We start from the raw sequence: 25,174 nt of genomic DNA on the forward strand, positions 1-25,174 counted from the left end.
TGTTGGCAGCTTCAGACCTGAAACACAGATCCACTTCTGGCATAAATAAAAAGATTCTGTTTGCTTGGTACTGAGAAGCTGTCAAGGTATGTTCTAATTAAAGAAATATATGATAATTTATTTGCATGGATTGAAGTGACATTGCAGCCCTCAACGTTACCAACTCCCTTTAGAAGAAAATGGGGTAAGCCTCCATGTTATTCACAGGAGAGCAGCTCTTGTGGCAGAGGTAATACCTTTAGATAATCTACCTGTGCACCTTAATGCTAAATTGGAGCAGGTAAAGCCCATTGAGACTATAGGTGGTTAGGTTTTTTAGAAGGTTCCATTTAGTTATGGATGAGAAGAGCTGTTCTCTAACTCGAGTTGAGTAAGATAAAGTGTCTCTTTCATACGAGGAGAGGCTGGGAATGAAGCTGAGGGAGCCAGACTCTTTTCAGGACAAGAGGCTGCAAGCAAAATTTGAAACACATTAAATTCTACCTGAAGACAAGAGCTCTATTTTGAGGTAATCAGGCATGGAAACAGGGTATCCAGAGAGTTTTGGAATGTCTGTGCACGGTGAAATTTCAGCACCTGCCCAAGAAGGTCCAGGGCAGCCTGTTGTGGCTGACCCTGCTCAAGTGAGATGGTTGTATAAAATGCTCTCAAGATGTCCCTTCCAACCTCAGTTATTCCGTGAAATTGCCACTGCCATGTAGCTCTTCTCTTCTTGTCTCTTCCAGGTGGTGGATTCCCAGCTGGCTTGCATGATGAACGAGAACAGCATAGATTACATATCTCGGTTTAATGACCTTGCCCAGGAGCTGTCCATACCCGAGCCCACTCGCAGGGAGATCCTGTTCGATGGAGGAGGTGGTGGGCCCCCCATAGGGGATCTGTCGCAGTAGGGGAATGATGGCAGCAGGCTGCTGCAGATGGTTCGGCTCAGTTGGAGCTTGCAGAGCTGGGACTTGACAAGGGCAGCAGCTGAGGCTGAGCTATCCCTGTCCTGTGTGGTTCTTTCTAACAGAGAAGCATTGGTTTTAAAGGCCTCAAGAAGTACTTACAAGTCCTGGAATGTGCAATATGCTGACAACAACAGAACACGGAGTAACATTACAGGAGATAGTGTGTCCCTGCATCAGTGATGAAAGATTGAAGGTTTGTGAGACAGTCCTGGACTTGTACTTCAGAATGGCCTAAGCAAGAGGCTCAAGTAGGGATGGGATTGCCACAAGCTCCTGTATACGAATTATTGTTTGCATAGTGATCAGAATGCCATGCTTTTGGATCCACGTGAAGGTTGTGGAGGGTGAAGGGTAGGGGTGGGTAGGGGAACCATTGTGTATCTTGACACCTAGCTGGCAGTCCTGGTTGGCAGTCTTATTGCCATTCAGTCAAACTGAAGTTCTTGCACTCTGTCCGGGGCACTGCCACTCCTCAGTGCTGTGTTTTTGCAGACCACTCTGTTCCTTTGGCTCTTTAACCATCCCAGCGGGACTCACATCTGCTTGCTTGTTTGGTAGGGGAGTTCTAATCTGCCCTCCTCCCATGCTGCTTGGATCCCCTACTTTTAAACCACATCACAATCATCATCATCATCACCCTGACTGCACTCATGTTCCTAACCTTTGAAATTCTTCAGCACATTGCACAGTTGACCCTGTGAGTGGGAGAGTGCTTTATTGCTCTTCCTGAAGAACAGTTCCTTTTTAGGTCTGGAAACATGGCAAAAGAGTTTACACTAGGAAAGCTCTGTCATAATTAGTCTTGGCTTTGCTGGAAACTTGTAAATATAGTCATCTTCATAAAAATTGAGGATTTACCTGGGAGAGGAAATAGGAAAGAATATTGTAATGTGTAGGAACAAATACTAGGTTAACGCTAAAGCAGTTGAGATCAGTTTTGTGTCATGAAGAGAAGTGTCCTAGCTTAATCCCTTAGTCCTTCCCTACTTCCTCTTTGTTCTGTGAACTCTGGGTGCTCTGTAGTACCTCAGCATCATCCTTCATTACAGTCACTTCCAGGCATGAGTGGGTCTGGCACTCCCTCTCTGAAATCCCTGTGCAGTTAATGTTTTGTTTTACTGTAGGAAAAACACGATCCTGATTCCAGTGGGTTCAACAGGATAGCAAGTTTATTTCTGGGGAGCTGGTTGTCTGTCAATTCTAGCTTTATAACTCAGGAGACTTTTCTTACTCCCTTCCCTTTCCATCCCGTCCAAGAATACCCATGTTGTGCCCCTTTTGTAAACACTTGTCTGCTTCTCCAGTTAAGAGGATGTTCCTTGCATAGCTCTGAACTTTTCCAAGGGGCTGCTCCTATATAAACCTCAACTTTGTATTAATAATAAATAAACAAACCTCCACCCCTTAGGCTGTTATCAGGGGTTCATTTCCCAACTTGCACTATACTTGGTGGATGTGGTTCTTCCTGCCTTTAGCTACTTGTACAAGGCATTTCTTTGACTGGGAGTCTCGTGTAACTTGCACACAATGCACTGACTGCTGTTTGCCCAGTCCCTTCACCCTGCTTTAGGCACATGATTTTTAGCTTCTATGGAGTTGGCCTTGTGTTTTCTGTCATTAGGAGAAATTTGAAGAAGTTTTCTGATGCACACAGAGCCTTGTTTGGGAATTCTGACAGAATTGTCAGGAAATCACATAAACCTGGAATGGGAAAAGTTGAAGGCTGACACAGAAATAAATGCTAGGGTCTGTTTTGTTCTGAGCATTCTCCCTTGGTATGGAGAGGACACTTGTTAATCTCAAGAGTCATGCCCACTAAAACTTTTCAGTTTTACTTAGAATTTAGCTGTGTTTTGGTTTGGACTTTCCCAGATTGTTCCCTCTTGGTTTTGGGTTCCTCCATTACTAACATTAATTAACATTAATAACATATTAACATTAATAACATTAGCAGGTTATTCTATATGCTATGTTTCCAGAAATCCTTCAGATTTTCAGGACAAAAGTAGAAGGCACCTACTATGGCTGTGGATTACAGAACATGCAGAAGGAAATGTGTTACATTCTAATCAAGTACTGTCTAAAAAGAAATCTTAACTCTCATTCTTAAACTTCTAAATATTGCAGGAGTAATGTGAGTGTCTCCAATGTATTTGTAACTTGACAAACTTTTCATCTGCCCTACTGATGCTGGTAATGCAGTGGATATGACACTGGGATTGGCTCTGAAGTTGCCTAGAGTAAAGGCCAGTGTTGCTGCACCTGCCACAGGAGTGGAGAGCAGAGCACTTCATCCTGATCCATGGAGGCTTTTTGCCTGCGATACGAGGAGCTCTCAGCTGCCCTGCCTCAGCTCACCCAGGGGAAAGGACATGACTACAGAATTAAGGCAGCACAAGTGGCTATTTTTGATGATGCCATGACATCAGAAAACTTCTAATATCCTGAACTTTTGCAAGTGGGCTTGAACCACTCAATAATAACAGAGTATAAATTACAGAAATCAGTTCAGCAGGCAGAATGTTGGGGTTAGGACTGTGTTTGGCATCAGCTGCTTTAAAGTTGGCATTACGAAGCAGAATTTGATTTCAGAAATGTAATGCATTGCAAACTGCTTTTTAAGAATAAAGCCCTTTGAGGACAAGGAAAGAACTTCAGAATAATTAAGATCATTGTAGTAATTCTGAATTGATGCAGTATTTGATACTCTTAGTATGTAAAAGGCCATTTAAACACATCTCTGATGGGACCAGCTCTAGATTTTAGGTCAATGTGCTTTACAATAATAATCGTCATCAGTTTGTGCTGAGGCTGCTAAGCAGGTGATGCATACACGCTCATGCACACACAGACGTGTGCATGTGCAGATTTTGGGGGGTGGGGGGCCATAATACTCCAAACTTCTTCAATTTTAATTATTTCAGCTTCCCCAACAGCAGTAACAAGATCTGTATGAGCAACAATGTCAGGCTGAGCATACATCCAGGCAAGTGACACTGAAATGCACACAGTATCATTTCTGAGGTAGAAGTGACTTCATTAGGTTAGTGCCTTCCTGGGGCACTGTGAGGTGTTGGGGAGGACTAAGGGACACTAACAGCCTCCAGGTGAAGGAGTAACTGCTCTGGGCTTTTCCCTCTCGGTGACCATAAGGCAGTTCTGAGTAGTTGACAAGGTAAATGGCAGAAGGTTCAGTGTCTCATCACTGTGGGCTGGGTTTACTACACCAGAGCAGTACCACAGCCCACGTGTGTGCACACACTGACAGGGATCTGTGCGAGGTGTTGCATCCTGATCACTCACACAATCCATTTTATCCTGTATCACTAAATCTACTAAGCATAGGAATAGTAATTGTTGTACAGCATCGTTAAGCCTTTTATTGACACCCTCTATATTTCTAAATTGAATTACATTACTTGATTCAAATCTAACCAATAAAGGACATCTTATTTACTGACAGCAGATCCCAGAGTGGAAATTCAGTTGCATTTTGTTTTCTACACTCAGACTTCAGATGCATTTATAAGGAAAGTGCTGCACTTTTTCTTAACCTTTTCAGATCTTTGAATCTGTTAATTTCACAGCAATTTGTAAATGTTAACTGAGTGAAACCTTGGCAAGCACTACGGCAATAAGTTATCATTAATTATTGAAACATGATAACTGCTTTAGAGCTTATGGTTCTGGCAGCAAAATTTAATGCTGTTTCTTTTAATAATAGTTAAGCCATATCATCTAAGTTTCTGGCTTGTTTGAGATGTGAATTTGTTTTATAGATTATAAATATACCTATATAGTGTATGTATAAAGCAAAATGCCTGTCTTTACTGATTATTTTTTGTACCATACTGTAAATTATATTATTTATTCTTTACCAATTTTGGAAAAAGGTGTTTTGGTTATTTAATATAATATACAAAAGCTGTTAAACTTCTGTTTAAATTTCCAATTCAACTTGTAAAGCTGTTTTTATTCTTGTGCATAAATACATACTAATACTTGGTCTAACTTGGATCCAGTGTGTTCTTTGCTGTTCATGTCCTCTCAGATTTTTTTCATTTAAGCTTTATTTACGTGATCGTGGCCTTGTGGGGATGGGGGTTAAAATTTGTCCATAAGGCCAAGCCTTTCAAGGTGATTTGGTTGCAGTGAAATCAGTTGCCTAACTCCCATTGGCATCTCCGATCGCAGAATTTTGATGAGTCTCACCCTGATCAGAGAAAATTTTGGTAGGGCTGTTTTTGCTTTATACCTTCCATTCTCAGCAGTGTCTGCTCGTGGTGAGTTTCAGAAATGTGGCAAACCAGAGGGCTGGGTATTGTGAATGGCCTGTCTGGGGCCATAGGCACCTGGCGGAGAAAGAATAACAAGAAAACTACCAAAAAGAATCCAACCACCACCACCAAGAAGGTACAATAAAAATGGTAGTATATATCTTGAGGGTTTGGGTTTTTTTTTTTTTTCCATTTATAGCTTCAGATAAGCAAAAATCTGGCTGTGGAGGTTGTATTCAGGCCATCATGTTTTATTCAGCCACTACCAGAAACACCTTTTCACCCCAGGACACTCAAGGACAGGAAGCCTTGATATGGTTGTATAGTCTGTCTTCAGAGCTTTCCAAGATAAAACTTAACTAAATCTCACAGAAAGGTGGGCTGACCCAGCACACCCTGCTTTTGGGCAGGCTGGACTCAAGGCCTGAAGCTCCTGTGATCTAGGTCAGTAACTAAATCCTTTTTGCACACTTCTAAGATTTTGGTCTCTATGACATACAAAAAGGCAGCTTTAATGTTGTACTGAGAAAGTGCAAGTGCGTAATTAGTTAGAGATTAAGAATGTTCTAGAAAGCTCTAACATAAGTTTTATTAGTAATATTTTGATACTTCCTTCCCATCCAAAAAGTGTGTGCTTATCTCTCCCATCTGTTTACTGAAAAAACTGGGCTATGACTAAGTTTGAGCTCTTCATGTGCAGCTTCTCCCCTCCACTGGCTGTGAGCCTTTGTCAGCACAAGACCTTTAAATCTTTTTCCACCTTCTGCCAAAGCTCCTTCCAAATCTTTTCTCACAAATCAGCTAATTCTGCCCTTAATGAGCAAAATTAAAGACTATAAAAATGGAACGAGTCCTAAATATGATTAGCAAAACAAGATACTGCAGTGATAGTACATATTTTTCATGGGGTTTTGTTGGCTTTATTTGATTTGGTTTTTTTAGTCCTTCAAAACAAAAGCAGCAATATGCCACTAAATTTATGCCTCCAAGTTTACTTCTTGACATATGGAAAGCTGTAGACCTGTGAAATAAAACCTTCAGCTGAAAATGTTAGCTTGTGATGCTACAGTCGATGAAAAATGGTTAGAAAGGCCATGCAAATGCTGGCTCTGCAGGTGCAGCTACACCATTCCCTCCCAGTGCAGATTCTCCAGGCAGCTGACAGCTTTCATGTGGCAGTCACCCTGTGCTTCACCACAGGGCTGTGAGCAAACCATGGACATGTGCTAGGGAGCAGGGTGGATCACAGCAGCCAGACTCTGCTCAACACTCTGCTGCCAAACCAGAGACCTGTTCACCGGGACACCCAGGCCTACTCTGCAGCACTGCTGTCCAGCAGGTCAGCTCCCAGCCTATACTGGTGACCAGGGCTGCTCCTCCACAGCTGCAGGATCTGAATTTCCCCTTGCTGAATTTCAGAAGGTTCTTCTCTACCCATCTCCCAAAGCTGTTGAGGTCTTTCCGAAGGGCTGCACAGCCCTCTGAGGTATCAGCCAGCCCTCCAAGTTTTGCATCAGCAGTGAACCTGCTGAAGAGGCGTATGCTGCTTCATCATCATTGATGAACATGTTATACAACCCTGTACACTGAGAACCCTGGGAGACACCACTAATGACAGGTCTCTAACCTTACTCTGTTCTACTGATCACAAGCCTCTAGGATCTGCTACTCAAGCAGTTATCAATCTATCCCACCATCCACTCATCCAACCCACTCTTCTTGAGTTGGCTGTGAGGATATTGTGAGGCTAAAAGGGAGGTGGGCAAAGAAGAATTTTGCTTGCTTCCCCGAGTACGGACTGCCTTCCACTTGCTTCTAACTTCACAACTGGTACCTGGTCTTTGCCGGGGGATGGATAGAGGATCTGCTTTCTGTTGGCTGCTCCTGTCTTAGGGTCTGCTTGGGAGGGCAGAGCATGGCCACCAGTCTATGTCCCTCTCTGATTTTCTAATACTTATCTGCCTTTTTAGTTTTTCTTGTAGCTCTGCTACCAGGCTGGGCAGGTCATCCACCTGGTCGTATCTGCTGCAGCTGTCCGTCACTGGTACAATCCACTGACAGGCTCAGGCATTAGCTACACCCCAAAACCTGGGTGGTTACATGGGGTTTTTACATGTTTTACATGGGCTTTTTTGGGACTTCAGTCTGAGCCACTGCATCTTTGGTGAGTTTAGGGGACTCAGTTCCCTGCTGAGTGGGCACCGTATATTTGAGTTCTCCCAGCAACTGTAATGACCAGACACTGAGCAAACTGCCTGCGCTGCAGCGCCCTTCCCGCTCCTTTTCGCTCGCCCGAGTTGCCCGCGCTCCCTGGAGCTACTTAAATGTCCCAAAGTGCCCCAGGCAAGGCTCCGCCGGCGCCGGAGCGGCGGGGCTGCTGCGCCGGTGTCCTCGAACTCGGAAAGTGTGGAGGGCAGCAGGTTACGAACTCTGCCCTGAGGTTATTCCGTACGATGATCTTCCTCCTGTTTTCTGCTTTGCATCGCCATTTCGAGGTGAGACCTTCACATAAGGCTGTGAAGGCCTGTAAGGCTCAGGTCCGGTCCGGGAGACGCGCGGCGCGGCCCCGACACGAGATTCCGTATCCCTGCCCCACCCCGTCGCTTTAAATGCCCATCAGCTGCTCGCCCCGCCCTTCCTCGAGCCAATGGCTGTGCAGTCTCCTCTGACGGACGGGCAGTGCAACCAATGGAAGGCGTCCAGGGTGACCACCTACGCGAGTGGTTTTAAGCTTCCCTCCCTCTGCGAGGCTGGCCGACCAGGCGGGACTTCGAGCGGGTGAGCGGCGTGCGATAGGCTGCTCCTCATGATGGGCAGCTAAATGGGACAATGGCCGGGCAAGGCGGGGCGCGCCTCTCCCTGCGGCGCGGTTGGAGTGGGGCTGTGGAGTGCAGCTTCTGAGTGCCACCATGTTCCAGGGCGCTGAGGCCGGGCCGGCCAAGCCCAGCTCTAGGTGCGGTGGCGTGGGACGCTCGGCGGGGAGAGGATAGAGCTCGGGAGAGTCGTGCGGCGGCGCGGAGTTCTCGACGGGGCTTTGTTCGGGGCGGGAGGTGCGGGCTCCGGCTGAGGCCGGGATGGTGAGAGCGGGGCGGTCTGGGGTTGTAGACTCTGGCCGAGGAGAGCGGGTCTCCCCTCAGGGGACCTCTTCGCCGTGGCGGGCGGAAGCGCAGCCCCGTCCTGCCCGATAGAAGCCAGCATACGGCTGGTGCCTTCGCTGTGCCCCAGTTTCCTTGCCCCACGCCCCGGGGGCTGGGTGCGGGATGACCGCACCGCGCTCCGGTCGGTGCTGCCCTGGGCTGAGGCCTCGCTTGGGGCACACGCGGAGAGCCCCAGGGCCGGGCGGGGAACCCGCGGGTGCCGCTCCCGGCCCGGCCCCGGAGCTCTGCGGGGACTGGGGCGCGGGGAGAAGGGCCTAGGGCCGGGAGCACTTCTCCCGCCGTGCGTCTGCTCACGGGGAGCCGGGGTGAGCTGCTGTCTGTGGAGCTGTGAGGGGGAGGGTTCGGCACAAACGCCTGCAGAAGCAGACGTCGGCTTGTTTTCGCCATACGAAGTTAAAATATATTGCTTTGTTTGGAGGAGGGCAGATACCCTGAATACCGCAGGGTGTGAGTGCAGTGATTAATCCATCTGCGAGGCTGTCGCGCACGAGGAGGAAGGATTTCGAAATTGTCTAAGAATGCTTTAAGTTTTCCCGCATTGCAGTCGCTCCAAGCTAAGACCTGGTTTTTGAGGATGCTCTGTCCTTAGTGTACTCTCTGAGAAGTGTCTGTTCTCACAGTAATTTTGAATCCACGTCTAACGCATCAGTTGTGTTTGCGGGCAGACCATTGCAGCGCGTTAGTTAACAGCGAGGAAAAAGGGCCTACAGCTTGCTCCGTGTAGGGCTGTGTTTGCGGTGCCGTAGAGCAGGCTGCAGCCACCCACAGCTCTGTCCCACAGCCCGTGGCAGCACCGCAGGAACTGCCTTTAGCGGGTTTACAGCGTGGGCTCTGGGGCGTTTACTATACTGACTCATGGCCTGGGCCATCAAGGGCAAAAGTACCCGCTTTAAAGGCACAGCTTATTCTGTTCATTCCCTGAACAAAACTTTGTTTAGTGAGAATGCAAGTTTTTGCGGTTCTTGGTGTGTAGAAGTTGCTCTAAATAAAAATGAGCCTAATTCCAAATCCCTGCAAGCAGCCACCACTAGCTGTGGAAGTGGGGGAAAAAGTCTTCCTAGTGTGAAAATCTTGCCACAAAAATTACGAACAAGTGTTTGTATTTTGAGAACTTCATAATACGGGGGTATTACTGTTAGAAATAAATGGTGCTATGAAGGTTTTAAGTGAAAGCTTTCACTTAATTGTCCAGTGAAATGTGTTTCTAGTGATCCTGTCAATGTGTACAGTGATAGAGCAAGCAACTAGTTTGGTGAATCGCATTAACTGCCTAGTTTTATTTTATTAAACTTTAACAATGACACTTTGTATTTTTAAGGAAGTTTTGCTTTTTCAAAATAAAACACGAAACCGCATGTCTAAGAGCTTTTAAAAGCAAAGCAGGACAGAGTTGTGTCATTCTGCTGTTGTGTGCTATAAAGATGCATTGTATTAACATACTCTTGATTCGTCCTGTGTAGGAGGAGTTTCATTCATAAAGGGTAAATTTAACCATCTTGGAAATGTAATACTCATATTCCTCTACTTCCGTCGGGGCCAACTGCAGAGTATGGTGGAGCTTTCAGATCGAGAGCATGGCTGTGTAACACAGCTTGCTGTTTGAATGTGAGTGAGCTGTTTAATGAGCTGTGAGCCCACAGCAGGAGCACCCCAGGACCTCTGGTCTTGTTTTAGAGCCCGCGGTTCCAAATCTCAGCGCCTGCTTTCTGCTAGTCTCTTATGTATAATGCAGCTCTTATCTACTGTATTAGAAGAGTCTGAAAACTGGTAAAACTTCAGTGTTTAACTTTCAGGCAGGATTTAAAAAAAATTATGTAGAGGGTGTCTTGAAGTAATGGATAAGCCTTCCATAGGTGGGCTGAAAGGCTTAATGAGGAAAGAGCATTCAAATTCAACTGTGTTAGAATGTAGGGGATTAAAAAAAAGATCAGAAGAACAAATTAAAATTCTTCAAATCTGCCAGAAGAGAACAAAGCAATTAGTAGGGGCTTTTAAACTTGCAGAATAGGACTCTTGATTTAGCTGTTTTAGAGGAGTTCACAAACTTCTGGTCTGCTGGAGGGGAGGGGAAGTAAGTCAGATTTAGATTTTGTAGATGACAAAGGGGTTGTTTTTTCACAGTTTGAAAGAATTGAACAACACCTTCCCAGAGGAACAAAGACCCAACCGACCTAGCTACAAGAAACAAAAATGTCTCTGTATAAACTGGTGTAATACTGATGTAAACTATAAAGTATAAACTAAAGTTATTATACAGTATATGTTAAATTTCTGTGTACTCTGTTAAAGCAACTCATCTTGTCTGGCTGAGTGTAGCATGCTGTTTTCCTTTGTTAGGATTTACAGGTGAAATCTGATTTTCTTACTTGGTGAGGGGGACCTGCATGTCTTACTGCTCTAGAACTGAGTATGTGGTAGTACAGGGTAGCATGTGGTAGTATGTGGTAGCAGTGCTGTAGAGGCTACACTGCAAGAAAATAGCTTTGTAGTCTCCCACATCTTTGGTTGGAGGGAACGAGTGCAAAGCCTGTCCTCTTTGTTGGCATCAGCTGACAAATTTTGTTGCTGTATTTCAAGGATATTTTTGGTAATTCCTGTGAATGACTTAGTTATCTGACTTTGTGTTAGTTTGAATTTTATTAACCTGGTGTCGCTGCCATTTGAAAGTTTATGTAATGCTTGGAAGGTTCCCAGCACTTCAAAGTGCTTGAAATTGAGGTGGTAAATCCACTTTGTGAGTCACGACATTATTTTGTGTGATGCTGGCAAAAAAAGTACTTTTGCTGATTTCCGCCTTGTAAGCACCACCAGTGATGCCTCTAGTTAATTCATTCAGCAGTAGGGTTTTCTTAGTGTGGATACTGAGCTGAAAATAAGAGGACAGTAGAAGATTAATCAGTGTTGGATTTATTTTGATGAGGCTTCTTTACTGAATTATCAAGACTTTTAATCTTAAAATGGATTGCCTCTAGAATTTCTTTCTATGATAGCTCTTAAAACCCACTGCAGGAATGAAAAGTAGTTTGAGTCTTATGACTGGCTATTAAACCAAAAAAAAAAAAAAATACTGAATGTAGTTGTTCTATTATTCCCTTCTATGCTTGTAGGCATGTGTTAGGCAAACAGCATGGTAAATTGAATGATTCTGGAGTGTAAGAGACTCCAGCTGTATAAACAGCTTTTTACTTCCTTTCAGTCTCTTTGCTGGTATACTTACTGTAGTTGGAATGCAAGAAAGACTAAATGCAGTTTAAAAATAGCTGAAAAGAACAGGTAAAGTCAAAGATCATTTAAATTATTTGAGAGGAGTCCATTTTAACAGAGACCTCAAACTACTTTTTTGTAGAGTTCCCTTTTCATTTAGTCTCCCCACTTCAAATACTTCAACTTGCCTCATGGTTTCTGGACCTTTTTAATGATTGAAATTCATAATTTACCTCTACAATGTCGTCTTTAATAGTGTGTTTAAGTCTTCTAAAATATGTGGAGAGCACAGAGGCTAGTTGGATCTGTCTGTTGGACATTAAATTGTAAATAAACAAACTTTGTGTGATCTAACCTGTGCTTCGGACAAGGAGTTGCCCTGTCTGCTGTTACTACTTAAGCTAAAGGCATTTATAAAATCCACAGTCATAGTAAAGATTAAAATATTGAAATTGGCTGGCAAAGACAGTCCCTCTGAGGCTAATACTGTCTACATAAACTATTCCCAGACTATCGGGATTGTCAAGAGAGAGACAGGGATACTGAGAGGCGTATTAAAGCATGATTTATTGCTCTTATCTTTTACAGTCTAATGGAAGGGTCAGAGCACCTTCACGGCATAAGCCAGTAGTCACAAGATCTCTAGTTACGATGCCTTTAAAAGACTCATTAGCCAATGAACTACTGCCACAAAGAATGTTTATGTCTTTAACCCAATAGTTAATTGTTTTGTTTTACACGTTTTTGCCGCAGTGTGGACTTTCTTAACCAATCATGTAATGACACACAAACTTACAGAACTGCACCTTAAAACCTCTTATTACCTTTGTAACTACTTCTATATCTTAAACTTTAAACTCTAAAACTTTCCAGTACCAAGCTGGACATGTTTTTGCTTAAACTACAAATCCACGTTCTTGCTTCTTGTCTCTAAATCTGGAAGCCTTTTCCAAGGTCTACTCCCAGATAGTAGTTGATTCCTTTTGGGGGCAGGACCTGTAGTCTGTTGAACAAGAAATAGGCATTAACTGTGGAAATACTACTGAAGGACAAGCATGACTTTTGATTAGTTTTCAAGAAGTCAGATGATTTCTGTTGTAAGCTCCAATTTTTCTGCAGATCCATTTGAAATTCTCTGTTGGAAAGCTTTAGTTTTAATAGATTTGCAGCTTGACCACTAAAGAATTGGCTTTTTGGTATTCTGTCTCTCCATTCTAAACTACAGCAGCTATTATGATAACTGATGGTTGAGACTAGGAATTTTTTTAGTAGTTATGAAATGTCTGCCTTTATTTAAAAGTTAGTGGGTTTGAATTGTATCACAGATTCAAAGTTGCTATGTGTAGTTTAGCAGAAAGTCTGATTCTGTAATGGTTATTTTTAAAATCCTAACCATCATATGGCTTCTCTTAATCTCTGTTGTTTCCGGAACACTGCAGGTAGCATAGTCATTTGTGGTGAGAGTGTTAGGATCATTCCATGCAATCATAGATACCCTAAAGATCAAGTTGACTGACCAGGAGGTTGGCAATATTTGTGCTGAACTTAAGAATATTAAAACAGCTCTTGAAAAGCAGATACTTCATGGATATAGCAGAGTTACCTAAAGTAAATTAAAATGAGGATAGTTACATACAAGGAGAGAATGGGAAGAGGGTATCAAATATGTTGAATGCTATAAATTTTAAATGAACTTTTGTGTCTTGTTTTTCATTCAATATAGGGTATTGAAGCCCCCAGGGGGAGATTCTAGTAATGTCTTTGGGAGTACAGAAGAAGTGTCTTCTTCAAGCAGGCCACACCGAATGGCATCCAATATCTTTGGAGAATCAGAACAACCTCAGAGCATTCCAAAAAGAACAAACCCTCCAGGTAAAAGATGCCCCCTGTTTCTGTGTTGACTGGGCTCTGAATTGCTGCATAGAATGGTTTTGTGTTCCTAAGCTGGAGCACTGAGATCCATCTTTTTATGTTGCCTTTTTATATACTGAGTAGGTTTGAACAACAAATCTCTTCAGACTTCTGAATATATGAATATTTCAGTGATCTGCACATTCACAGACCTTTTAATTATGTCTTAATTCTTTCCAAATTGAGGTTCTAAAAAACGATGAAAGGAAACCGCTTCTATTGTAGAGCTGTATCAGCACTTAGCTCAATTTGAGATCCGCAGGTGAACTGTAACAAAAGATTTCAACTAGGCAAATATGACAAAGTCCCTAGGCAGCAGGATTGTAGAAGTCCTTGAATTTTGTATATATATATTTTTTTTAATATCGTCTGATAAAATTAATCTAGAAAAAAAAAATCTTAACAACTGCCTTGCAGGAGGAAAAGAAAGTGGCATTTTTGAGGACTCTAGTTCTGCTCAGCCTCGTCCACGCATGAATCCACCTGGTGGGAAGACCAGTGATATTTTTGGGTCTCCTGTTTCTCCCAGCATTGTGCGAGCACACCCAAACAAACCCAAGGTATATGTACTTCTGTTTCTGTCATATCAAGAAGCCAGCAGCTCCAGGGTCCTGTCGTGCTCTCTCATGTCCCTTTGCTCTCCCTAAGAATAATAGAACTGAATATGCATGCAGTGACTTTGAGTTAGACAGTTATACCCAAAGTCTCTTTGATAGCTTGTTATTTTGGGTGTATCAGATCTCTGCAGTTTATTGTAAAAGTATTAATTAGACTGTGGATATGTGTTAAAAAAAAAAAAAAAAAAGAGAAAAAAGCCTTTGATCTTTCTCATAAGTGAGGTGAAGCTCTTGACAGAGCCAAGAGGCATTTAAACTAGATAGGGAGGAGATATTTCTTCTTATTCTGTACTTTGGCAGATGTGATTTTGATGCAGACTTGGGAAGTTGGTGAGCTACAGTCATAAACTCCAGTTTAGTGTCCCCACTGAAAGCACTCAAAAACATGCACCACTCATGCTCCCCTTCCCCCTGTGGTTGGGGAGGGAAACTAGAGGTAAAAGGTAAAAATCACAGGTGGAGATAAAAACATTTTACTGGAAATAGCAGTGAGATAAGAAAATAGCAGGAACAGGAACAAAATTAATAATGGACGGTACAAGAAGGATGAACAGTTCTTACACTACCCCAATTGCTCAGCCACCACTGCCCTCCCACACACCCTGCACGTGATGTGGTATAGAGTAAGCTCCAGGCCCCAGCCATGCCCTCCCTGGCTACTGCAAAAATTAATCCCATACTGGCTGAAACCAGGACAGTAATTGTCATTTTGCTGAAAAACATCTGTTTTTTCCTAGAAGTTTAGGAAGAAAGGATCAGTCCAATTTAACTTTCTTGCCTTTGTTTTTTTCCCTTAAATTTAAGGTGTTGGTAGAGTGCTTTCTTTTTATACATGTTCTGAATAGTATCTGGGGCCATATGAAAGGATGAGGAGGAAAAATAAGATTGGGAGTTAGATTTTGGCAGGAGTAGCACTGTTGGTGTAGGAGGCTTGGTTTTGTTTCTTTGTCCCCTTTGTTGGGATGATTGCTCTTTCTTTTTAGCTACATTTTAGAAATGTAACTTTAATTCCTATGAATCCCTGACTAAATGGAGGACACCATTGTGGAACTTATGTCATTAATTAGAGGTTTGGAATTGCGGGAGATACTGAGATGGAAAGAAAACAGCATATTTACAAAAACTACTGCACATTGAGTTTCAGAGGTGGGAAAACACACTTCTCTGAAGTGTGGCTGTGTATTTCCAACAGTCTAATTCAGATTGTTGGGGAAATCATCTTAAAATGTTTTGATTATTACCTGACTGTTGGGATACTTGCTGAAGACAGGAATTGCAATTGCTGCATACAAATAGTGTCTTCAAGGGCTGCTTGTATTATAGTTGTGTGTACCAACTTCTCCTGCTTAATGCAGGTGCTTGACAGGAATGGTAATTCCTGACCTTAAAATCAATTAATCCTTAAGGTTGGAGAAGGCCTCTAAAATTGAGTCTGGTAGTTAGCCCACCACTGCTGTGCTTACCATTTCGATGATCTAGTGTAGCCTCTTCATCCATGTTTCAATGAATTGTCTTAGATGTGCACCTTGCCGTAAAATAATAGATTTGTGACCCTGTTTTTTGGGTTCTTTAGAAGTGGAGAGGATGAAGGGCTGCACACAGCTTGCTTTTATTTGATAAGTGATCTATAAACTTAGAAATGAAGCAAAACTTCCAGAAGGATTTTGTGACTGATTTGCTGTTTGAGAATAATACACTAAGATAATTTTTGATTTCTTTTCAGGATCACATTGTCTTGAAAGAAGAGGAAATACCAAAGAAGCTAGAAGGTTAGCAAGAGAAATTATTTTCTTTGTTCTCTTTGGTAATATAAGCTATGAGGAAGTTTTTTGTGCTTCTGCTTAAACACTAGCCTTAGTCTCATGTTTTTAGGATAATATGACTGAAAAGTTTAGTCAGAAATCTGATCATGTGTCTCAGGGAAATGATTCTCTTCCTCTTATTGAGGAGAACACGGGCATGAGTCATGACACTCTGTGTCTGTGTTCAGATTTTGCTTGGTACCATGTGTGTATATATGGATATGTGTGGAATCTGTATCTGGCAAAACATCAGGTTACTTCTTCCTCTCATGCCATCTCCTTCAAATGGCTAATTTTGGCCTTCTGTAGTTGTAAATAATAAACAGCTAACTGGCAAAATGTATTATTGTTCAGCTAATTGTTAAAGAATGATGAGAACCCTGCTTTCAAGCTCAGTATAAAAGGATTGATTGGTATGCTGTATCTCTCAATTGCCTGCAACTGCCAAAAAGAATTCTGAAGGTGTACTGCTCAGTCTTCATATCCTTGTTCAAAAGATTGCTGAAGGAAGAGAGGAATTGTTGTGAAAAGTGAAATTCTTTGCTTAGCACGTTTCCTTCAGGAAGAATGAGCAGATAATGAGAAACCTTGGTGTGCTATGGACGGGAGATGTGGTAAATAATGCAGCTGACAGAAGATGAGGCACTTTGTGCACTACAGAATAGGGAGCGATCTGATGACCTAATCTGTTTTCTTTAATGCAGCTACAGAAAATATCAAACCACACCTGGAAGATGGAGGCGAGAACAAAACACTGGGTAAAGAGGAGCGATGCAAGGAGCCAGAACCCAAGATAGACAATCACGAACCTCGACTAGGGCCAAGGCCACGCTCACACAACAAAGTCCTCAACCCTCCAGGGGGGAAATCCAGCATTGCGTTCTATTAGGGTCATCGTGTCACTAATGGAGAAACTCTTGTCTGTGCTGGTGAGGTCAGTTTATACGCTATTGCTTGTGAATAGGTTCTTAGGCAGATGGACGGAGGGTTATTTTAGACTGCGTAGGAAGAATAACCTGGTGATTTGGGGAGGAAGGGCTGGGGAGGGAGTGGGTGCCTTGTGGAAGATGTGAGTATTGGCCTGCCTGCGTGGGTGGCAGAGCCGGACATTAGTGTAACTTTGTGAAAAATTAGTGCTACTTAGTGATGAGTTCCTCAGACTGTTAGGTTCTTAGCTAGCTTGTGGCTCAGGATGCTCTTGTTGACTGTATGGGTAAGCCTGATTCCACATGTCAAACATTGTGAATGGGAGGGGTCCTGGATGTCTCACCTGAAGATTCTGAAGTACAGCAGGTTGGCTGGGCTTTACCCTAGGCAATGGGATGCAGCTTCACAGCATGAGCTGACTTGCAGTCATGTGAATATAAATATGTTCCACTGGAACATATTTATGTAGTGCTGCCATGGTTAAGAGTGTCTTCAGTCATTGCTTCTTTTTCTCCTTGCTTGCAGCACATAATCGCTGATACAAGGACAAATTATGCTGGAAGTGTCTTTTATATTCATAAACAGTCATATGTTTGCGAGTTTGGGGTGGTCTTCCCCTTCCCAGGTGTTCAGGTCTTGGATACCTGTAGTAATTAGCTGATTACTGTGACTAGCTCTTCACATGGCAGTCCAACATGCTGTTTCATGTAAGTGTTTCTAGTTGAGTGCTTGTATGTTTTCTGGTAAAAATCTGGGTGCAAACAATATGGTTTTATGGTACTCTATGAAGAGAGACAACTCAGAAGTTTACAGTTACTGTGGAGAATATGTCAGCCAGGTCATTCTGACCCAGCCTGTGTAGACAGGGCTTAGCTTCAATACAGGTTTTCACTTGGCTCCCTGTGGAAACCAGGACTGTTCTTCTGTCTCCACCACAGTGCACTTCCTGTTAGTTTTGCTTTGTGCTGAGTCTGTTAGTGAATTTGCCTGTCTTTATCAGCCTTACCTCTGCCTTTGACTGTCTCAGATTTTTGTTGGTAAGGTTGGGAGAACTATGTGAGTTCTCCCCAACCTAGAGCTGCAGTTGATTTTGCTGTAGATTACCTTAGTTGGAAAAACAAAGCCAGCACAATCAGAAGGTTTGTGTTACTAAAATCTGTCATAAATCATGTTTGGAAGATGTGCATGTTTTGAACAGATGTTTTCGGGGAAATTTGTTCTCTGAATGGATTTTATGGTCATATCCAGAGCTTTGATATATGAATGTTCACTCTGGGTGCTTACTGTTAAATATATTGAATGCTGACTGTTTAAATCTGACATACCGAACAGGAGTTGTTCAGGTACACCAAAGAACAAGTGGCCTTACTGTGTATATCCACTGCTGTTCCAGCCCACGTTCCCTGGGAACTGCTGCCATTGAGACAGGACGCTGGGCCAGGTGCTAAACCTCTCTGTGGCCGTAAATGCTTCCTAGGCCAAGCAGTTCCCTTGTGTCAGCAGCCGTGGGTGATTGCTTTAAGACTTAGTTGCCTTTTCAAATACAGAAACATATGGGACAGTGCTAGAATAGAAACAGCCATTGAAAGTAGGGATTTAAATGCCTTTGTACCTTTCAGATTGGTTTATAGCTGCCTGTTAATTTTCCCCCCAGGAAAACAAGGCAGTAGTTCAAACTGTAACCCTGGAATGAACTTATATTACTTCCAAACATGTATTTCTTAGCAGCTCTTCCTGAGTCTGTGCTTTCCAGCTTCTGGGTGAGTCTCAGATACATTAGCCATTTCAGTTCCTTGTTCAATACTTGACAGGAAGCTGTCATGTAGAAAAGTCAATCAGAGGCTGCTTCCTACATTGCAGGCTGTAGTGTAGCTGCTGCTATCTGCAATACTAAGCATTTGGCATCTTGTAGTACCTAATGTGCATTGGCTTCAGTGCCTGTCTTTTAAAGAGCAACTTCTAGGCCTTAAATTAGTTAAACTATATTAATTTTCTTGCATTTCTTTCTTTGCAATCTAAACAAAGTTTTCAACTCTTCAAGTAAGATTGATCTGAGTATTTCTCTGGGACAGGAGCGGATTGGAAATCAAATGACAGAACATTTAGTTACCAATAAACCTCTGTATTTTGTTACTTCATTGTGTGCTGAAGATGCCTGCTTTTATAAATTGGTCAATACTCTGTTTCACCACAGATACACTGGTGAATTTTATGGTCTGAAAAACTGCACATACATTTTTAGGCCTTCTGTACATGAGACTATGCTCAGGAATTGTGACATCCTGCCCAAGGTTGCCCATGAGACAGACACTTCTTATCCCCTGGGGAGGGGTAGGAGAGTAGCAAGAGCTCAGCTTAATGCCTTTTTGTGGGCAACATTCCATAATGTTCTGTACCACACTGTGATTCTGTTATGTTCTTCAGCAATATTGTAAATACTCAAATATTTTAAATATTTAAGGCTATTTGTGGGAGAACACAGTAATTCTCCTTGAGCACAGTAATTCTTTATGTGTAAAAGTCATACTCTCACTTGTGTGTTTCTAGTGAGTGCATAAAACATGTGCCAGACTGCCTTGGCTGACAGAGGAGGGAACTGCAGCTACTGATATTGCAGTTCTGGGTAAGCTGGACACAGTGGCCTCTCAGCCAGGATGCTGTGTGTCTGCAGCATTCATCCCTGAACTTGTAGGCTGTGATGCTCTCAGAGCCTCTCAGCCAGCCCTCACTCCCACAGTGACTTCTGTGTTTGGCCATTTACAGTTTGGAATGCTTCTCTGGAGCTTGTACAGTTTGAGTGGGATCTGCACAGTGTGGGAATGTGGCAATGTCCTTGATAGATAGCATATTAGCAATGAAGGACTGTCTTTCCTTTGAGCTGCAGCCAACGGTAGACTGCAGTATAGCTCCACTTTGCAACTGCATGTGTTACCTCATTGCTTTCCCCAAAACTGCCAGTTTGGAGCAAAACACTTGGGATAGAATGTTACCTGAGTTGCTGTTTCAGTTTGGGAAGGAAAATGATGGTGTCCACACTTGAGCTTAGCTGTTGGATTCCAGGGCATCCCTCTGGACGCCCTGGAAGGTCACAGACCTCAGCAGAGGGGTCTGGGACCCGAGCAAGAAGGTTTGTGACCTGGACAGAGGGGTGTAGACCCAGTCCAGGGGGATTGCAGACCCTGGAACAGAGCCCAGGAGGACACTGGCTTTGACCTCAGTCTGTGGAAAAGACTTCCAACACTGAGAGAAGAATTACAAAGCACAAAGGTGTGAAGACAGTAATGTAGTGTAGCACAGAGTGGAAAATTGTGTAGTTTTGAGTTTTTAGAATGTAGGTGCAGGGGGGACAAGATGGAGGGATTAGGGCGGTGCCCTGGGTTGTTCTTCTTCCTTGGCCTCCATCTTGTGATGTGACGGTGGCACAAAGTAGTTCAAGGACATTGGGTCAGAGTAGAGATGACCCCTTTAGTATAGGTGATAGGTATTGGCATGTAATTGTAAATAATATACATGTAATTATCTGTATAAGAGGACAGTGTTACCTCTTTTCTGTGGGTGATGGCCCATGCTGCCTAGTTGTATAAATAACACTTTTTTCTATAATCACTGCTTCTGTGTACACAAAGAAGATCCTGAAGCAAGTCTCCCTAACATCACCATTCCAGCAGAGTATTCATGTGCCGTTTAACCCTTTCCTTCTACTTGACACAGATCTTGTCTCACTGCATCAAAAGGAGGAAAAAAGCTCAAGTCTTCTAAATATACAAGCCCTAGAACAGACTCACACTAAGAAATGTGCAACTGAGGTTCTGCTTCTCACAGTAATTTAAACATGTGGTTTCAATCAGCCATGTGCAAGGCATCTTCTGCTGGGACCTGCTGCAACAGGTTCTGCTGGCCAAAGTACAGAATAACAAACACATTTCATTCCTGTCTCTTTCACTCTGAAGGAGTGAAAAGAGTACTGTATTCCACGGGAGTACTCCTATATTAAGTACTGACTATCTGTGACTGCAGATAGGTCATTTTATGATGTTAAAATAGGTCAAGAAAACTGTCAGGCTGACACTAGAGAGTTAGAGTGAGTTTTCTGGCATTAGTGCAGAAAACACCATCCAGTGCACACAGAAAGCAACAGGAAAAACTGGAAAATCATGTGCCACTTCCTGCTTACCTCACTACCGCTTTCAGGTTCTTTTAATCATTGGACAAAACAGGGTGCCCCGAGTCTAGAAAACGTTGCCCAGTGTCTCCAGTGCATTCCAAACTTTGTCTCAAACTGCTGGGTGAAGGAGAAAATGAGGGCATTCCCAAGACAGGAGAAAGACAGAGTCAATCCAAATGCCAGTGCCAGCTTCTTCCCCTTGAACCAGAAGGCTGTGGTAATGATTCTGCACAACTTACAGAAGTGAAAAATCCTCTCTTGAACAGACAGGCTTGACCAAGAGCATGGCACAGAAGCAACAGCTCTCTCAAGCTGGAGAGCTCAGGCTTGGAAGATGCTCTACACCTGCCAAGAGGAGGCAGATGCCAGGGAGGTATGTGCTAGCCTCACAGTCTATTTAAAATGTACTAAATTGTGCAGGGGCATGGGAGGTGAACTTATCCTTCCTATAATGCAAGCAGAAATAACTTCAAAGGCAGAGAAATCACATGTCAGTCCCCACCCTTGAGAGAAGGACAAACTTGTTTAGAGGGGAAGACTTAAACATTTCAGCATGCATTAAATGATGGAGCAGTGGTCTGCCAATGACACAAGTCCCCGGAGAAGAGCAGGTGAAGCTGACCGGTAGGACAAGAGTCTAGAAATGTTTCATGACTCTTTGGTGAGACATAAATCTGAAAATACTAAAATACATAAATGTGAACTCCTTACTAGTAAATTACCCATTCCTGAAACCAGAGAGCAGTCTTCCTGTTAACATCATTAGGAGGAGGTATGGTGAGCCCTTGAAGTGTAAGCCTAAAGCAAAGACAGATCATCCCAACACAGTGAGAAAAAAACAAAAACACCAAGTAGGAAGAAACAGAAAAAAAATGCACAAACCTCAAAAGACATGCTGAAATCAGGACAAAGGCATTTTGTGTCAAAAAGCTAAATATACCAATACACCTAATCAGTTTACTCTCCATTTTCAATTTTGTAAAGTCTGGTTTCTTTATAAAATGACTTGGCCATCATCAAAATAATGATGAAATTATCATGATAGGGGGTTAGAGAGGCAGAGTAAGTGGCAGGGAACTCTCTAGAGGACATGGTCTCCTCTGTGCCTCTCTCTCCTAAGACATTTTCCTCTGTGATACAGAGTGAGAGGGACTAATCTGATTTTTTTTTTTATTCCTCAACATATGTTACACGTGAAGCGGAAGATTGGTCTACGGGCTGTACACGTGCTGGTAGCCCTGTCCCCGGGCAGGCTTCGCCTGGCAGCCTGTCAGGCCAGAGAAAGCCTGCACCATCGGGCTGTGAGCACATTGGCCGGTGGGACAAATGCCCGGATGCCTGGGAAGAATGCCCAGGAAATCGGGTTATGGGAGGAGCTTTAGCAGATAAAAGCAGTTCATCGACAGGAGAACCACTGTTCTTTGGGTCTTTGGAGGAAGCGGATGTTTGCCTGTAGGGTCGGCTTGGCCTCCTTCCCGCTCGCCTTTTCATGCCGGTGGTCCTGCTTCCCTGTCCACACCTGCTTTGCCTTGCTTCACCTGGTCCGTGAACCAGCTCTTCACCACGACGGCCTGTGCTCCCCCGGCTCCCCAACGGCGCGGGCAGCGCCGCAGCCATCAGAGCAGAGAAAAATCTAATGAAGGCTTCGTGAGCTGAGATAAGTGCCGGGGAAAAAAACACTCCAAAGGCAAAACAGGCTCAACTTAGAGGTACAAATTGAATTTATTACTAACAAAATCAGATGGGAATAATGAGAAGTAAAATAAGCCCTTAAACACACCTTTCCCCCCCAACCCCTCCCTCCTTCCCATTGGCAATGCAGGGAGATAGAGGCTGGGGGGTTTGGTCAGTTCATCACCCGAGGTTTTCTTCCACTGCGCAGGGGGAGGAGTCCATCCTCTGTGAGACTGTGGGGTTCCTCCCACAGGAGACAGTTCTCCATGAACTCCAGTGTAGTTCTAAGCAGCCAGCTCCCTGGGAATAAACCCTTCCCACAGATAAACAGTCCTCAAAAAACTGCTGCAGCATGGGTCACTCTTCCACGAGGTGCAGTCCTCCAAGGGCAGGTTGCTCCAGCCTGGAAGCAGGGCCCCCTCTCTCCATTTGGTCTCCCACGGGCCCACAGCCTCCTCTAGGCACCCACCCACTCTGGCATGGGCACCTCCCTCATGGCTGCAGGTGGATCTCTGCACCCCTCGTGGATACTCACAGACTGCAGGGGCACAGCTGCTTCACCATGGTCATCACCACAGCCTGCAGAGGAATCTGTGCCCCAGCACCTGGAGCACCTCCTGCCCCTCCTTCTCCACTGATCTTGGTGTTCCCATGTTGTTTCCCTCACATGTTTCTCACCTCCTCCTTTCCTCTGGCTAGAAAAAAAACTGTGCCCTACTTTGTTTTGATTTTCTTCTTAAATATGTTGTCAGAGGCATTACTGTCATCTCTCATTGGCCCAGCCTTGGCCAGCAGCATGTCCATCTTCAGAGCCATCAGGGACTGGCTCAGCCTGACATGGTGGAAGCTTCTAGCAGATTCCCACAGAAGCCACCTCTGTGGCCCGCCCCCCCCACTACCAAAAAAGCGTTCCATGCAAAACCAACACAGCTACTGAAAAGCAACATCTCAACACCATATCATCAGGAAACACCTCCTGCCTTAGGATGTTCCAGCTACTGAAAATGCATCTGCATTTGAAGATGGCTCCTGGATCTTCACACCATCAGGCACAAGCTAAACATCTAAAATAAGCACAAGAGAAATACTATTTTAATCAGGTGATGTTTAATATGGTCATTGTATTCACAACCCCTCAGATCTGCTGCAGCAGAAATATCTGAGGATGCAGGGAAGTGGCTTTCTAGAATGAAGTGTTTCACTGCAAGTCCTCATCTCAACTGCTCCAACTACTGTGGCACTGGTGTGAGACAGGGAGAGGCTAAATTCACTAAAGTAAAAATATGTCAAAAGCTTCAACAGTTAAAAATTCTGTTTGCATAGTACAAGTAACAGAAAAATATGGCTTAGTTTTACTACACTACGAACTTACCTAGGTTACAAAACATGACATAATACTTACCTGTTTTTTTTTTTTTTGGGGGGGGGGGGGGAATTCCTGTTTGCAATAACAAACTGCACCAAATTTAGCCTGCAGTTCACTGTCTGAATGTCAGGGATTGACTGCATTTAAATAAAAAACAACAACACCAACAACTTGCAAGCTCTCGTTATTCTTCCCCGGCTGCTGAGACACACAGAAAACAGGACGGCGACTCTCCACCTGCAGACACTGAGCTGCCAGCAGATGGCACACGTGAGGCAAAGCCTCTCGAGAAACATGGAACTAAATGCAGACATGACCGGAACATGAGTCCGGTAAGAATTTGTCAGATGTTCAGAAATTAGGCTTTGGCACTCTGGCATCTCTGCAGAAATCCCAGCTGTCTGCTGGGATGTGAGTCCAAACCTTGAATAATAGCATTTTCCATCATCTGAGACTGTGACTAGTTTTTACAAGACAGTCATCCTCTGACCCCTGTGCACAGTTCTTTGGGCCACCAAAGAAGCATTTTGTGTGGAGGCATTTGAAAATCTGGCTGTTACATTCAGGTGCCTCATGATCTAGTGGTGATCCGTCCTATAACTAATTACACCTCAGCCTCAATTATTGTAGGGCCCTTCCAAGTGAACTACACCTATTTGTAGGCCTGGTTCTGCCTGAGATGTTTTGGTTTCTGAAATTCCTTTCTCAGGGAACTGTAAACAAGAGACATGTTTTTGTAACTCCAAAGCTGTTTACATTTTTCCCCTGTGAGGGACTTCTTCTTGATGTCCCTCTTGTCTGATAATGTGATTGGTTTGTCTTTGCTTCACCAATCAAATTGGTCTGTGTAGAATAGTATAAAAAGGGAGACACATCCCAACAATAAAGGAGACATTTTTCAGCCTTCTGAAGTTGGAGTGTTGTTGTGGCGTACAACAGCGTCACTTATTTAATTCAGTACTATTCCATTCCATTCCTTCCCTTTCAGTTCTCCTTTTTTTGATAGGTTTTTAAATAGGTTTTTGCTATAAAAGCAACTGTCTGGAAGCTGCTATGCTCTGAATCTATAGTCTATCAGCATGTAGTCAGCTATAATGATTTAGCATAGAACAAAACAGTCATA

At 43.6% G+C, this 25,174-nt stretch overlaps 2 protein-coding genes across 2 annotated transcripts in view; both read left to right on the forward strand.

Annotated features, from left to right (window-relative positions):
* CRAMP1 (cramped chromatin regulator homolog 1) overlaps positions 1–2,352 on the forward strand; it is a 41,177-nt gene extending 38,825 nt beyond the window's left edge. Inside the window, exon 21 of the mRNA XM_066330361.1 lies at positions 726–2,352. Within this exon, the coding sequence (XP_066186458.1) occupies positions 726–890 (165 nt within the window). The 3' untranslated portion in view covers positions 891–2,352. The remainder of the gene's footprint in view (positions 1–725) is intronic.
* Positions 2,353–8,080: 5,728 nt separating this feature from the next.
* On the forward strand, positions 8,081–18,984 carry JPT2 (Jupiter microtubule associated homolog 2). Its single transcript, XM_066330362.1, has 5 exons — positions 8,081–8,180; positions 13,313–13,461; positions 13,918–14,060; positions 15,841–15,886; positions 16,624–18,984. Exons 1-5 carry the CDS (start codon positions 8,137–8,139, stop codon positions 16,806–16,808), a joined length of 567 nt encoding a protein of 188 aa, XP_066186459.1. The 5' UTR covers positions 8,081–8,136; the 3' UTR covers positions 16,809–18,984.
* The last annotated feature ends 6,190 nt before the right edge of the window (positions 18,985–25,174 follow it).

This window comes from Sylvia atricapilla, chromosome 15 (genome assembly GCF_009819655.1).
Source record: "Sylvia atricapilla isolate bSylAtr1 chromosome 15, bSylAtr1.pri, whole genome shotgun sequence".
NCBI lineage: Eukaryota > Metazoa > Chordata > Aves > Passeriformes > Sylviidae > Sylvia > Sylvia atricapilla.

What these genes read in the sequence shown, in the direction of transcription:
- JPT2 (XM_066330362.1), top strand. Translation starts at nt 8,137, where the DNA reads ATGTTCCAGGGCGCTGAGGCCGGGCCGGCCAAGCCCAGCTCTAG. An exon ending in AAAAAGAACAAACCCTCCAG is followed by an intron (nt 13,462 to 13,917) that starts GTAAAAGATGCC and finishes ACTGCCTTGCAG; the next exon opens with GAGGAAAAGAAAGTGGCATT. An exon ending in AATACCAAAGAAGCTAGAAG is followed by an intron (nt 15,887 to 16,623) that starts GTTAGCAAGAGA and finishes TCTTTAATGCAG; the next exon opens with CTACAGAAAATATCAAACCA.